The 14557-nt window shown below is 47.1% G+C and overlaps 1 protein-coding gene across 3 annotated transcripts in view; it reads left to right on the forward strand.

The window, feature by feature from the left end:
* DZANK1 (double zinc ribbon and ankyrin repeat domains 1) overlaps nucleotides 1–14557 on the forward strand; it is a 741684-nt gene that overhangs the window by 651354 nt on the left and 75773 nt on the right. For all 3 annotated transcript variants that reach the window (XM_069234738.1, XM_069234737.1, XM_069234736.1), the window contains one exon: nucleotides 1620–1694. In XM_069234738.1, coding sequence (XP_069090839.1) covers nucleotides 1620–1694 — 75 coding nt within the window. The remainder of the gene's footprint in view (nucleotides 1–1619; nucleotides 1695–14557) is intronic.

Below are 14557 nucleotides of genomic sequence, written 5' to 3' on the forward strand. Positions count from 1 at the left end.
TTTCTAAAGACTTAAGACACTTTCTATCACTTTTCAGTGATATCTTTACAAATTCGTATTGCAATTTTGATCGTTTTGACCTGAAGATACCCAGATAAATATTATATATTTTTCTAAACACTGTGTGGTGTATTTTTGTGGTGTTATGCTATGGTGTTGTATGATTTATTGCACAAATGCTTTACACATTGCCTTCTAAGTTAAGCCTGACTGCTCGTGCCAAGCTACCGGAGGGTGAGCACAGGCTGATTTTGGATTGTGTGTGACTTACCCTGATTAGAGTGAGGGTTCTTGCTTGGACAGAGGGCAACCTGACTGCCAACCCAAAACCCCATTTCTAACAACGTGTATTTGTAAAGTGCACTATCACCTGCTTCGGTATCCTTGTGCTGAGCAGGTGCAAATGCCTAGCCCTGCACATGGTAGGTTGGTTAGTTAAAAAACCAGGGCTTCCGCCTCTTGCAGCATTGAAGTATTCAAGAAGAAAGACGACTGAAGTTGAGTGGGAGGCCATGTCATGCTTTAGAAGCGATCTAGAGAACGGCAGTTCTCTTGATCTTGTTCTGTGTATGTGTGCTGGTACGAGTCCTGCGGAGGGGAGGTCTTTGTGATTGGTAGAAGGAGATGCAACTGTTAGTTAGGTGGGGCCTGAGCTATGTAATGCCTTGAATGTGTGATGGGGTGTGATGTGAGTTCTGTGTTGGCGGTTGGGGATGAGTTTGACAACCCAGTTCTGGATGACTTATAGTCTGCTAGTGAGTTGCCTGGCTATTCCGGCTCAGTGGGTGTTCACATAGTCCAACTTGTATGAGACTAGGGCGTGCGTGAAAGTTTTTCTAATGTTGCCTGGAATACATTTGAAGATCTTCCTCAGTCAGCATCTTCAGGGTGTGGAATCAGGATGCGGTTATGGCGTTGACTTGTGTGGTCATGTCCAGTTACTGTTGATAATTATTCTGAGGTTCCTGTCATGGATTCTGGGTGTGGGTGTGTTACTGAGTTCGGCTGGCCACCAGTTGGAGTCCAGTGGTGAGCTGTTATTGCCGAAGATCACTACTTTATTGTAGGTGGTGAACTTCAGACAGTTGGCTTTCATCCAGTTAGCAACTTTGGTCTTGCAGGGGGTGATGTTTTTTCATGTGTTGGGGGAAGACTACTCAATAAATGAAAAAATTGTTTGTATGTATTTATATGTTGTTTTGTTTTGTCTTAAGTCACAACTAAATATATTATGAAATATGGTAATGTCTCTGGTGGAAGGGGTTAAGAGAAACAATCAGTTGATGTTTTGATGGCATTGATTTAATCTGCATTCCATATATAAATTATAATTTCACTGTGGAAGAATGACACTCTTTCATATTGATTCCCACAGAGAACCAAATTTGTTTACTGTGGTGCCTTATTGTGGAAGGAGACATTTTGAGATTGCTTCACTTTGTGCATAGATGAGACATGCTTCTGAAAACCAAGCTAGTTCTTAAAACGAAAATAACAGACATTACAATCAATGCTAATATTTAGGGTAGCTCAATTGGATTTCATTGTGCAATTTGAAGAGAATTATATTGCAGTTGTAAATTCACTGACAGTTTCTTATTTGTGTTCCCATCTACTAGGCAAAACTATACCGCTCTTCACGAAGCAGCCAGTCTTGGAATGGAGGGAAAGAAATGTATTGAAGTCTTGATAGGGTAAGATCTGCGATTTGTTTCATCATGTTTTACGTAGTGGCATCCTAAACCTCTTTACAGTTTCCAAGTTTTTAGGTCTGGTTTTAAACTGCTTTATTTGCTGCCTGTGTTCATTTGGTATTATAAAATAATACAGCGGCTTCAGAAAGAGATGATTTCAGTGTTAATTAGCACAGTTGTTCATTTGACTTTGTCTGCTCTGATATCTACAATGGAGCTTCCAAGTCACTCTTGCTTTTTGCCTGAAAATAGATATTCCCATGTTATGACCCTAAATAGTTGCCCTCTCCTGGTGTCACTGCAGGGTGGACTATCCTGTCCTTATCATGGCACCTTTACTGTACATTTGAAAGACTGATACGGTTTCTGATGTACAGTGCAGTGGCCAGAACTCTGCCTCATAGTCAACTGTATACTGCTGTGACTTTCTTTCCAAACTTCATTATATTTTTTCACACCATACATGGAACCACAGACAGCCTCCCAAATATCGGGAGGGGTAAGGTATACGTAAGCACGTAAATATTACAATATTCCAAAAGATGACAAGCACTAAATGACATTTGGTGAAGCAATTAGGAGATGGGTGTCCATGGTATATCTGATATGTGAGGTATGAATGAAAGAGGATAGCGAAAAGTGCACATAGTAGATTCAGCAAGCAGGGGTCCCCAAGATCACGAATCCTGTTCCGGCAGGCCTGCTTCATCAAATAATCTCTCAGTGGTTGCCCTATGTGTTTTGGTCTAGAAGTGGGTGACTTAAGAGCAGCATATAATATTCTAGTGTTGTCACAGTACATTAGACTCTTTAGCCAGGCTTCCACTGTTGTTGAGGCTTTACTGCCCCAATGTATGGTAATTTCACGTTTGGCTTAGAAGATTTAAGAATGTCATCCACATATCCCAACAATGGAAGTAAAGGGTTTGGGTCAATTGATGTTTATCATCAATGCGAAAATGTAATTCTAATAATGTGCAACGGTAGTACATGTCTGTCATGTGGGCGTAGTCAGTCTTTAAGGTGTGGCATTTAAGGCATTTCAATGAACGGGCAGGGTCAAGTCTAGCCAATGCTGCAGGAGTGACATATGCGCTGGGTAAGAATTTGTAATGTATAAGTTTATGGCGGTGGTTCATAGCAATCAAATAGGTTTGTGTACAACAGGCATACCAAATGCTGTCACTGAGGGGACGCCCCAGGTCATCTTCCCAGGCATCTCTGAGTTTAGCATTGTGGACAGAGAGGAGATCTAAATGGGAATGATATAGTCTAGAGATCAGCTTATCACCTTCAGTGTCAGTGATGATTAATATGAGAGGCTTAAATTCTTCTGGTGTTAAAGGTTACGAGTAGAGCAATGCACGTAAAGCATTCTGGAGGCGTTTGAGCATATAATGTTCCATGTATGTAGCATTCTGGAATCTAACATCCTCCTTATGGGAGAAGATGTGACCATCTAGGAAAGTATGCAGGCCAATGTTATTCAGTATGTTTTGAACCAACTTTTCTTGCATGATGGGGAGACATGGATTGTTTGCTAGTGGTATTTCAGGGGAGTATAATATGCTACCATTCAGGAACCTAATGAGTCTGCACCAAGCCCAGCTAGTAGTGGATAGTGTCTGAATTTCAGAAAGGTCTAGTGGTGGGCCAGTGGGCAATAATACACATAACGGGGTGGGGAATCAAATCAAATCAAATCATTAACATTTATAAAGCGCGCTACTCACCCGTGCGGGTCTCAAGGCGCTAGGGGGGAAAGGGGGGGTTATCGCTGCTCGAACAGCCAAGTCTTTAGGAGTCTCCGGAAAGCGGAGTGGTCCTGGGTGGTCCTGAGGCTGGTGGGGAGGGAGTTCCAGGTCTTGGCCGCCAGGAAGGAGAAAGATCTCCCACCCGCCGTGGAGCGGCGGGTGCGAGGGACGGCAGCAAGTGCGAGGCCAGCGGAGCGGAGGGGGCGGGTGGGGACGTAGAAGCTGAGGCGTCTGTTGAGGTATTCCGGTCCCTTGTTGTGGAGGGCTTTGTGTGCGTGGGTGAGAAGACGGAAGGTGATCCTTTTGCTGACTGGGAGCCAATGCAGGTGTCTCAGGTGTGCGGAGATGTGGCTGTTGCGGGGTACGTCGAGGATGAGGCGGGCCGAGGCGTTTTGGATGCGTTGCAGGCGGTTTTGGAGTTTGGCTGTGGTCCCGGCGTAGAGGGTGTTGCCGTAGTCCAGGCGGCTCGTGACGAGGGCGTGGGTCACGGTTTTTCTGGTGTCGGCGGGGATCCAGCGGAAGATCTTACGGAGCATGCGGAGAGTGAGGAAGCAGGTGGAGGACACGGCGTTGACTTGCTTGGTCATGGTGAGAAGAGGGTCCAAGATGAAGCCGAGGTTGCGGGCGTGGTCTGCGGGGGTCGGTGCGGTGCCGAGGGCCGTGGGCCACCAGGAGTCGTCCCAGGCGGACGGGGTGTTGCCGAGGATGAGGACTTCCGTTTTTTCAGAGTTCAGCTTTAGGCGGCTGAGCCTCATCCAATCTGCGACGTCCTTCATACCCTCTTGTAGGTTGGTCTTGGCGCTGGCGGGGTCCTTGGTGAGGGAGAGTACAAGTTGGGTGTCGTCGGCGTAGGAGGTGATGATGATGTCGTGCTTGCGTACGATGTCGGCGAGGGGGCTCATGTAGACATTGAAGAGTGTCGGAATGGAATGTCAGGGAAGGGAATGCCAGATCTTCTTTGTGTACGGTGAACGACAGGTATGCATATGTGTGGTACCAGTAATAAGCAGCCAGGTAATATAGGTGGAAGTGGGGAACACCGAACCCATACTGTTCATAAGGAAGCAGCAAAAAGTCTCAATGATTGCAGGTTGTTTAAATGCCCATACAAGCCATAATAGTAAGCCTTTGAGAGTTGCGACAAAGGGGTTAGTTAGTGGGATAGGCATGTTGAGAAACAAGTACAGAAACCAGGGAGGTACCACCATTTTTATAATGGCAATTCTGCCACTATAGACAAAGGAAGGCATATCCAGCTTTCAATTTGGGTAATTAGTTTGTCCACTGTAGGACCGCAGTTTAAGCGTAAAACCTGTAATTTGTCCTGGTGTATGAACACTCCTAGATATTTGATTTGGTCAGTGCACCAGGGTAAGAACTGAGATTGGAAGGGGATTGACTCATCCCTAAGAGAGAATAGCTCAGACTTTGCCCAATTAATATGCAGCCCTGAAAAAGTCTCAAACCTGATTATTTTGTGAAGGACCAGATCTAGATTGTCGGAGGGATGGCACTTGAATAACAAGATGTCATCTGCATATAGTGAAATTTGCAGCGGGTACAGTTTAAACTGCAGACATCTCTGCAGATGATTCTCTTGTAAATGGCATATTAGGGGATCTTTGGCTATAATCAAAAGTAATGGTGACAAAGGACACCCTTGTTGTGTCCCTTTGGTTATGGTGAAGGTTGGGGATATCCTGCCATTTAACCTAAGCCAGGCTGCTAGTTGCAAGTATAATAACATTATCAAGGAAGTGAAACCACGCGGTAGGCCCAGTTTGTGAAAGGAGGCTAGTAAAAAGGGCCATTCCAAGGAATCAAATGTTTTTTCAGCGTCAACTAGAGCCACTGCAGCAGGGGTACTCGGGGAGATCCTATTAAGCACCGCAAAGATAGTGCACAGTTTCAGAGACGTTGAACGGTGTGGGACAAAGCCAGATGGTGCAGGTGATATTATTTGGTCCATCGGAAGAGAGGGGCATGAGGCAAATAATTTAGCCAATATCCTATCAAAATTTAATTAAGATAGGAGACGGTAGGAACTGCAAAATAGCACCTCCTTGCCTGGCTTAAGCAGGAGTGTAATCACCACCTATCTCAGCTTCATGGGGAGTACACAGAACTCCTGTGTCTCAGTGTACATAGCAAGTACGTGTTGTGCCAGGATGTCTATTGCAAAAATAATTTCTTCACTAGTAAGGGACTCACTTAGGAACTGTTATTGAGCAGTGGTGAGCCAAACCATGGCTACCTCATCCAAGTACTGCACCAAGGTGGGGGAATCCCCACCCTGGGGCGCAGTATAGAGCTGAGTATAGTAGCGAAGAAATTCTGCCTTGTTATCTTCAGTGTCCGTAATATGAACACTGTATGCAAGTCTTGTATATAGGATTCCTCTAATAAGGAAACGTCCTGTGGCAAGTTAGGTCCAGAGAACCGATGTGCGGCGGTTTGGTCTAGGGCCATCATTGCTGCTTCTACCCAAGCAAGACTTCTGCATATATCCATTAACACCCTGGAGTGTTTTGCACTGCAAACGTCCCTAATATAAGCCTTGAAGTCTTTCCACAGGGTGGCCTGTGTGCGAACCGAATCTTAATTAAGTTTGAAGTATTCAGTGATCGCAGTGCAAAGTTCAGTACGAAATACCTTGTCATGTAGGACCTGTGTGGGAAAGGGCCACTGTTGTTTGTACTGTCTCTTAATGAGGTTCTGGAGTGTCATTTTTACGAGGGAGTGATCCTAAAGGGTACGTGGTAGATGTGTTATCTCGCCCAGCCATGGGGTGTTCATGACTGACAACAGCCAGTAGTCTATGTGCCTCCATGTGATGTGGGGGACGCTAATTGTCAGGGCCATTTAACTAGCCAGCGCAAATGGGCAGTGAAGTGGGCCAGGACCTACATACACTGAAGGTTGCGATAATAAGGTTGAGGTATGCGAAAGGCTCCACAGTAGGCCTTTGGGAACAGCAGACACCACAGCTGTTGGGGTAGAGCTATCCAGCCGCTAAAAAGGGGTGTAGGAGCAAATGTAAATATCAATCCATCCTACCAATTCCATGGGGGAGAGCGCCTCGCCTCACCATGAAACTGGCCCCTTAAGCGGAGTCCGAGGAGGAATAAGCTGCTCCTAGGTCTCCAGTTGCTGTGTAGGCCACATGTCATATGAGTGGGTCTGCCTCCGAGTCCTGCAATGTTCTGTGGAGGCCGGCAGCGTCTGTGCTCCAGGGAGCAAAGAGGTGCACAGCAAAGTGTTGAAACGTTGGTGGGGCGTCAACCCCGCACCACGCGGTCTGCCAACCAAGCGCCTCAGGCTCATCCACTGCCCCTATCGCCGTGGGGCCTTGAGGTGCAAGGTTGGCACAGAGAGCGTCTTCCCCGTGGGCAGTCAGAGGGTCTCTCGCCCCCTTTAGCTCCTCAGTCTCACTGCCCCCGGTGTCAAGGCCTGCTCCGACACAGGATTGGTGTAATGTTGTGCAATCCATAGCTCGTCAGGCATTGTAGAGAAGCCGGAGCTTCAGAGCTGCAAGGCCATGTTGGACGCCAGCTTGGCCACACCCATAATGCTGTGACTTAACATGAATAATTTGTGTCATGTCAATAGCTTGCCCAGTTCTGGATTTGAACATTTTAATTTTGGAATTAAAAGTGAGTAAAATGAGTTTGCGCGACCTTGTTGCAACAGGGCAAATTAGAATTGTCTCCACAAAATCTTTGGACTTTGGTCCTGGGCTGGAGAGAAGACTTTGGGGGTCATTCTGACCCTGGCGGTCTTGGACCGCCAGGGCGCAGAATGACGGAAGCACCGCCAACAGGCTGGCGGTGCTTCAAAGCCCATTCTGACCGCTGCGGTAAAGCCGCGGTCGTAAAACCGGGCCCGGCGGTTTCCTGCCGTTTTTGCCCCGGCTGGGCGAATCCGCCAGGGCAGCGCTGCAAGCAGCGCTGCCCTGGGGATTCTGACCCCCTTACCGCCAGCCTGTTTCTGGGGGTTTTCACCGCCAGGAAGAGGCTGGCGGTAAGGGGTGTCCCTGGACCCCTGGGGGCCGTGCAGGGGTCCCCTAACAGGGCCCCGGCCAGCTTTTCAATGTCTGCCTAGCAGACAGTGAAAAGCGCGACGGGTGCAACTGCACCCGTCGCACGGCCGCAACACCGCCGGCTCCATTCGGAGCCGGCTTCTGTGTTGCGGCCTCATTCCCGCTGGGCCGGCGGGCGCTAACTTGGTTAGCGCCCGCCGGCCCACCGGGAATGTTGGAATGCCGGCAGCGGTCTTTTGGCCGTATGGCGGCCGATTGGCGGTTCCCGCCTGGCGGGCGGCGGTACTTTATGATAGGATGTGTGTTGAGTTTGATTGTTTAATGTTACTAACATGTATCGCTGGACTTGTAATTAAGTGCTCTCCCTTTATAGAAGAATTGGCAAAGCCAGTACTTTTTTAACACAAACTTTATTGCATTTAAATATAGACAGGCGTGGCCTGTCCTTAGGGCAGAGGGGCCACGCCCCCCACCTTTTGCCCCTCATGAAGAGTGTCTGTCAGGCTGAAGAACGGTCAGCCTGACAGACACTTTGCATGTTCAGGTCAGGCAGCCAGGAGCAGACATGCGTGATTTGCGCAGACTCCTGGCTGCCTGAGCTGAACTTTGCTGGGCTGAGGAGGTCACAGCTCCTATGGGCGTGACCTTGGCTCAGCAAAGGTGCCTCGAGGTCCTCCCCTGGGTGACGAGGAAAGCGTCACCCATTGACTTCGACCTGGGCACTTCAGGTTTAAGCCCTGACACCTCGTCACCTTGTCACAGAGTGGGGTGGGGTCAGCAGTCTCACTGACCCCATCCCACTCTGTGAATAGGCTGGGACTGCTGCCTTTCCTCATTAGCTGACCTTAGGTCAGCCAATGAGAGAAGGCAGCAGTCCCAGTCCTCCTGGGACCTCCGAGGCTGAAGGTAAGTGTGGGTGTGTTTGTGATCTTTTAAAATGAGTGTTTGGTGCGTGTTTGCACGTTTGAATGTTAAGAGTGTTGTTAATGGATGTGCGTGCGTACGGGTGTGTGTGAAAGAATGAGTGTGTGTGTGATATTTTAAAATGAATGTTTGGTGTGTGCGTGCATGTTTTAATGTTATGAGTATTGTTAATGGATGTGTGTGTGTATGTGATCGTTTAAAATGAATGTTTGGTGCGTGCATGCAAGTTTGAATGTTATGAGTGTTGTTAATGGATGTGTGTGTGTGAAAGAATGAGTGTGTCTGTGATCTTTTAAAATGAATGTTTGGTGCGTGCATGTTTGAATGTTATGAGTGTTGTTAATGGGTGTGCGTGTGTGTGTGAAAGAATGAGTGTGTGTGTGTGTGTTAGATCTTTTAAAATGAATGTTTGGTGCCTGCGTGTGTGCATGTTTGAATGTTATGAGTGTTTTTAATGGATGTGCATGCGTCTGTGCAAGAATGAGTGTGTGTGTGCTTCTCGCCCGCCCCTCTCCCTCCTAAAGCTGCCGGCTGGCACTGAATATAGACATGTGAATACAACTAGTAGAGAACAGCGGACTACAGTCTTAATTTTTCATACACATCGTGGAGATTAAAGAATTGGCAAAGCCAGTAGGTCTGGCTTTAATATGCTAATACACATAAATAGCATTTGTGCACGCCTGAACTTGAACACATTAAAACAGTAAACCAAGTGTTTTTGAAAGTGTAGGTTAAAAATTATGCCACTTATCCAAAAGCGTACTGTCTTGCATGGACTTCTGCAGTACTTTCTTAACCCCTAGGGTGCCTTGGACGAGATCACCTCGTCCTGCACCCGTGAACTGGGGGAGCCCTAGCGCTCCCCCCCCCCCCCCCCCCCAAGGCAGGGATGGAAGGGGAAGCCCTTCCGCTTCCACCTCCGTCACCCCCCCACCTCTGACATCAGCGCGCATCGCACGCTGACAATCACAGAGGGCCTCCTCCGAACGAAAGAGAAATGCAAATCATTTCTCTTTCGATCACGTGGGGGAGGCCCAGAGAGGACAAAATCTACAGGTAGGCACTTTGCAAAAAACACCTCTGTTTTCTGTCAAAAATTGTGATGTGTCCACGTTGTGTTTTGGGGCATTTCCTGTCGCGGGCGCTAGGCCTATCCACACAAGTGAGGTATCATTTTTATCGGGAGACTTGGGGGAACGCTGGATGGAAGGAAATTTGTGGCTCCTCTCGGATTCCAGAACTTTCTGTCACCGAAATGTGAGGAAAATGTGTTTTTTTAGCCAAATTTTGAGGTTTGCAAAGGATTCTGGGTAACAGAACCTGGTCAGAGCCCCACAAGTCACCCCATCTTTTATTCCCCTAAGTCTCTAGTTTTAAAAAATGCACAGGTTTCGTAGGTTTTCCTAGTTGCAGGTTGAGCTAGAGGCCAAAAACCTCAGATAGGCACTTTGCGAAAAACACCTCTGTTTTCTGTAAAAAAAAATGGGATGAGTCCACGTTGTGTTTTGGGGCATTTCCTGTCACGGGCGCTAGGCCTACCCACACAAGTGAGGTATAATTTTTATCTGGAGACTTGGGGGAACGCTGGGTGGAAGGAAGTTTGTGGCTCCTCTCAGATTCCAGAACTTTCTGTCACCGGAATGTCAGGAAAACGTGTTTTTTTAACCAAATTTTGAGGTTTACAAAGGATTCTGAGTAACAGAACCTGATCAGAGCCCCACAAGTCACCCCATCTTGGATTCCCCTAGGTCTCTAGTTTTAAAAAATGCACAGGTTTGGTAGGTTTCCCTAGGTGCCGGCTGAGCTAGAGGCCAAAATCTACAGGTAGGCACTTTGCAAAAAACACCTGTTTTCTGTCAAAAAATGTGATGTGTCCACATTGTGTTTTGGGGCATTTCCTGTCGCGGGCGCTAGGCCTACCCACACAAGTGAGGTATCATTTTTATCAGGAGACTTGGGGGAACATAGAGTAGCAAAACAAGTGTTATTGCCCCTTGTCTTTCTCTACATTTTTTCCTTCCAAATATAAGAGAGTGTGTAACAAAGACGTCTATTTGAGAAATGCCCTGTAATTCACATGCTAGTATGGCCCCGGAATTCAGAGATGTGCAAATAACCACTGCTCCTCAACACCTTATCTTGTGCCCATTTTGGAAATACAAAGGTTTTCTTGATAGCTATTTTTCACTCTTTATATTTCAGCAAATGAATTGCTATATACCCGGTATAGAATGAAAACGCACTGCAGGGTGCAGCTCATTTATTGGCTCTGGGTACCTAGGGTTCTTGATGAACCTACAAGCCCTATATAACCCCGCAACCAGAAGAGTCCAGCAGACGTAACGGTATATTGCTTTCAAAAATCTGACATTGCAGGAAAAAGTTACAGAGTAAAACGTAGAGAAAAATTGCAGTTTTTTTCACCTCAATTTCAATATTTTTCTTTTTCAGTTGTTATTTTCTGTAGGAAACCCTTGTAGGATCTACACAAATGTTTAGGTTTCTGGGATCCAGCATTGGTTTCACGCCCATTTCCGTCACTGACCGGAAGGAGGCTGAAAGCACAAAAAATCGTAAAAATGGGTTATGTCCCGGTAAAATGCCAAATTTGTTTTGAAAAATTGGGTTTTCTGATTCAAGTCTGTCTGTTCCTGAAAGCTGGGAAGCTGGTGATTTTAGCACCGCAAACCCTTTGTTGATGCCATATTCAGGGAAAAAAACCACAAGCCTTCTTCTGCAGCCACTTTTTCCCATTTTTTTTTTAAAAAAACGAACTTTTCACTGTATTTTGGCTAATTTCTTGGCCTCCTTCAGGGGAACCCACAAAGTCTGGGTACCTCTAGAATCCCTAGGATGTTGGAAAAAAAAGGACGCAAATTTGGCTTGGCTAGCTTATGTGGACAAAAAGTTATGAGGGCCTAAGCGCAAACTGCCCCAAATAGCCAAAAAAAGGCCTGGCACAGGAGGGGGAAAAGGCCTGGCAGCGAAGGGGTTAACTAATACTAATAGACACACTTTCCAAAGTAATTTTCCTGTTTAGCACAGTAATATCTCTTGCATTGGAGTCATTTCTAAAAAGAGTTGGGATTCTAGCAGACCAGATATGCGCTTGGTATAATGACCCTTCATCTATGCAAGGGTAAGTTACTAAACTGTAAGATTACTTGAGATTTTTAAAATACCTTCTAAGGAGTACCAACCAAAACCTATGTTCATCTTTCAACACAGTGCAATGATGAAATGCAAGCAATGCATTGAGCCAAACATAAACACAAGTTGCTCCACTGGGCTCGATGAAAAGCTAAGTTACAATCAGGTTTAACTTGTAGAATATCTTTGTTTGTCCAGCACTGGACCCATCATAGATTTACATTTTTAAATCATTCCCCGTTATAAAAGTGGGAGTCCCACAATGACTTCAAAATAGCAGCAAAATGATAAACATAACCTGAATGACTTTAAAACACTATCCCTTTAGTAGCCCAGCTACATCATTGAAAGAGGTAGGTGTTCTTTAAATTCAGGTGTGACTTGGAAGATTAAGTCAAAAAGTAACAAACTCTGGTTGATTAAATTTCAATTCCATAGTCCTAACACTACATATAAGCAACAGATTAGACTAATTTATAAAAAGAATACAAATACAGTCTGTACTGGAGAGCAGAGTCTGGATTCTAGGCTGGTCAAAATAATACCTTGTGATTCTTTGTTGAAAATACAGTTTACAATAACATTATAATTTAGGGAGACACATTTGTTTGATTTCCTTTTAGTGTGTATTGGTTTTGATTAATGCACATTTGCTAGGGATGCTTCTATGCTACATGCCAGCTCATAAAACCTGTAAGGGAAGGCAGCACTTTTTAAAAAGCCATGAGGGACCAATGCAGCCTGTGTGCATTGCGTAGTGCTGTTTCGTTCAACATATGTTCAGCTTTGGTCTTGTTAGGGTTTCGCATGACTCTGCAAAAGACCACTGGGGCTTCGTGCAGTGCAGGAGTGCCTTGGCCAGCATCTTGTCTGTCAGTGTCTATTGAAGCATTTGAGTGGATAGGGTCCTTTAATGTCTTATCACAGCACTCCACAAGGTTGCAGGTTATTGTTCGTGATTCCAGCATGCATTTTTAATCCTTGTGGTGGTGGATGTCAGTGTAGTGGAGATGTGATATTGCTGTTCTGGTGTAATTAGTGACCCTTGGGTGGTGCAAGTCCAGAGGATATAGCGAGGCCAACCTTATGCTCATAATGGAACTTGCATGGGAAAGCTCACACTAGAAGGGAGTTTGGGCATTTCCAACACTTAGGGCACTCTTTGTTGATCTACAGGATGACAAAGCAGGGATGCTAAGAGAAAGAGAATCCTATGCTGTTGAAGTGCTGGTCAATGGAAGACGAAGAGTCGAGCAGGCAGAGATGCAAGTACGGCTAGCAGTTGTTCGACTAAGATACTTTTAACACTAATATAACTATTCTACTCTGAAGTAGGAGTGGGCAGAACTCGTGGAGTTACACTCCGTGGAATTCCACTAAGTTAAATAAAACCTCGGTGTAATTCCGCATGGTTCTGCCCACACATAGTTTTGTGCTAAATATCAGCATTAATATCCGTCAAGCGTATTTACAAAGCTTAGAGGATTCAGCATTCTCTGCTATACACAAGTACCCTAAACCAGGGGAGCTTGGCGGAAGGCTGCTCGAACCATTCACTTCGGCACCCACCACCTCCCCCAAAATACATTACATGAGATGGCTTCTTCCTAATATATATATATGCCTAAAAGTTCATCTTTCCACGTGGGCAAAGCCTCCCACCATTATAAATAATTATAATTATTACTTATTTACATGGACACAGAAGTGCGTTTTCCACAGTGTTGCAGTTTTCGACTGTGTAACCCACTCGGGCCCCATCCCAGACTTTGTCCAGCCCCACCCCTCTAACACAACCACCTCCATTCCCTCAATGGCATAAGTGGGAGGAGGGACTAGAAATGGGGCCAAATATGAAATGGAAGTCCGCACATAACCTGCCACATAATTGGTTAAGAGTGGGAGCTGGCAATGGTGACAGTCGTGCAAGCCTGCCATGCACTGCCACCTCAATGCTGGGTGTTTTCTAATATCCCAGCATTACATAGTTTTAGCTAAAGGGGTCCTGCAGTTGGCTATTTGCTTTACAGAGCACCCAGAAAGTCAGGATGGAGGGTGTTGCAAACGAACCACACATTAAGGCCCTCATTCTGACCTTGGCGGGCAGCGGAGGCCGCCCGCCAAAGTCCCGCCGTCAGGTTACCGTTCCGCGGTCGAAAGACCGCGGCGGTAATTCTGACTTTCCCGCTGGGCTGGCGGGCGGTCGCCTTCAGGCCGCCCGCCAGCCCAGCGGGAAAGAGGCTTCCACGATGAAGCCGGCTCGGAATCGAGCCGGCGGAGTGGAAGCTGTGCGACGGGTGCAGTTGCACCCGTCGCGTATTTCACTGTCTGCACAGCAGACAGTGAAATACATTTAGGGGCCCTCTTACGGGGGCCCCTGCAATGCCCATGCCAGTGGCATGGGCACTGCAGGGGCCCCCAGGGGCCCCGCGACCCCCCCTACCGCCATCCGGATCCCGGCGGTCGGACCGCCGGGATCTGGATGGCGGTAGGGGGGGTCGGAATCCCCTCGGCGGCGCAGCAAGCTGCGCCGCCTTGGAGGATTCAATGGGGCGGCGGTACACTGGCGGGAGCCCGCCAGTGTTGCCGGTCCGACCGCGGCTTTACCGCCGCGGTCGGAATCCCCATTGGAGCACCGCCGGCCTGTTGGCGGTGCTCCCGCGGTCCTCCGCCCTGGCGGTCTTTGACCGCCAGGGTCAGAATGACCGCCTAAGTCACTTGACTGGGAGGAAACTGCACTCTACACACAAACCGAAGTCTAGCTTGTTCACCTCCCAACAGGACAAGCTGAGGATTGAATGCAAGGCAGTCACACCGAAATGCTATTGTGTGGCACAGAGTGTCACTTAGAGCACTTCTAGCTTGCGCGGCAATTGGGAGGATGAAAGTGCTTCTGGCGGATTGGGAATAAATGCTCCACTCCCAAGTAACTTCTACGTTTCCTACTGGTGTGCTGCACGCAACCTACACATGCATATTTTAGAAAGTTACAG

Source organism: Pleurodeles waltl, chromosome 5, assembly GCF_031143425.1.
Source record: "Pleurodeles waltl isolate 20211129_DDA chromosome 5, aPleWal1.hap1.20221129, whole genome shotgun sequence".
Lineage (NCBI taxonomy): Eukaryota > Metazoa > Chordata > Amphibia > Caudata > Salamandridae > Pleurodeles > Pleurodeles waltl.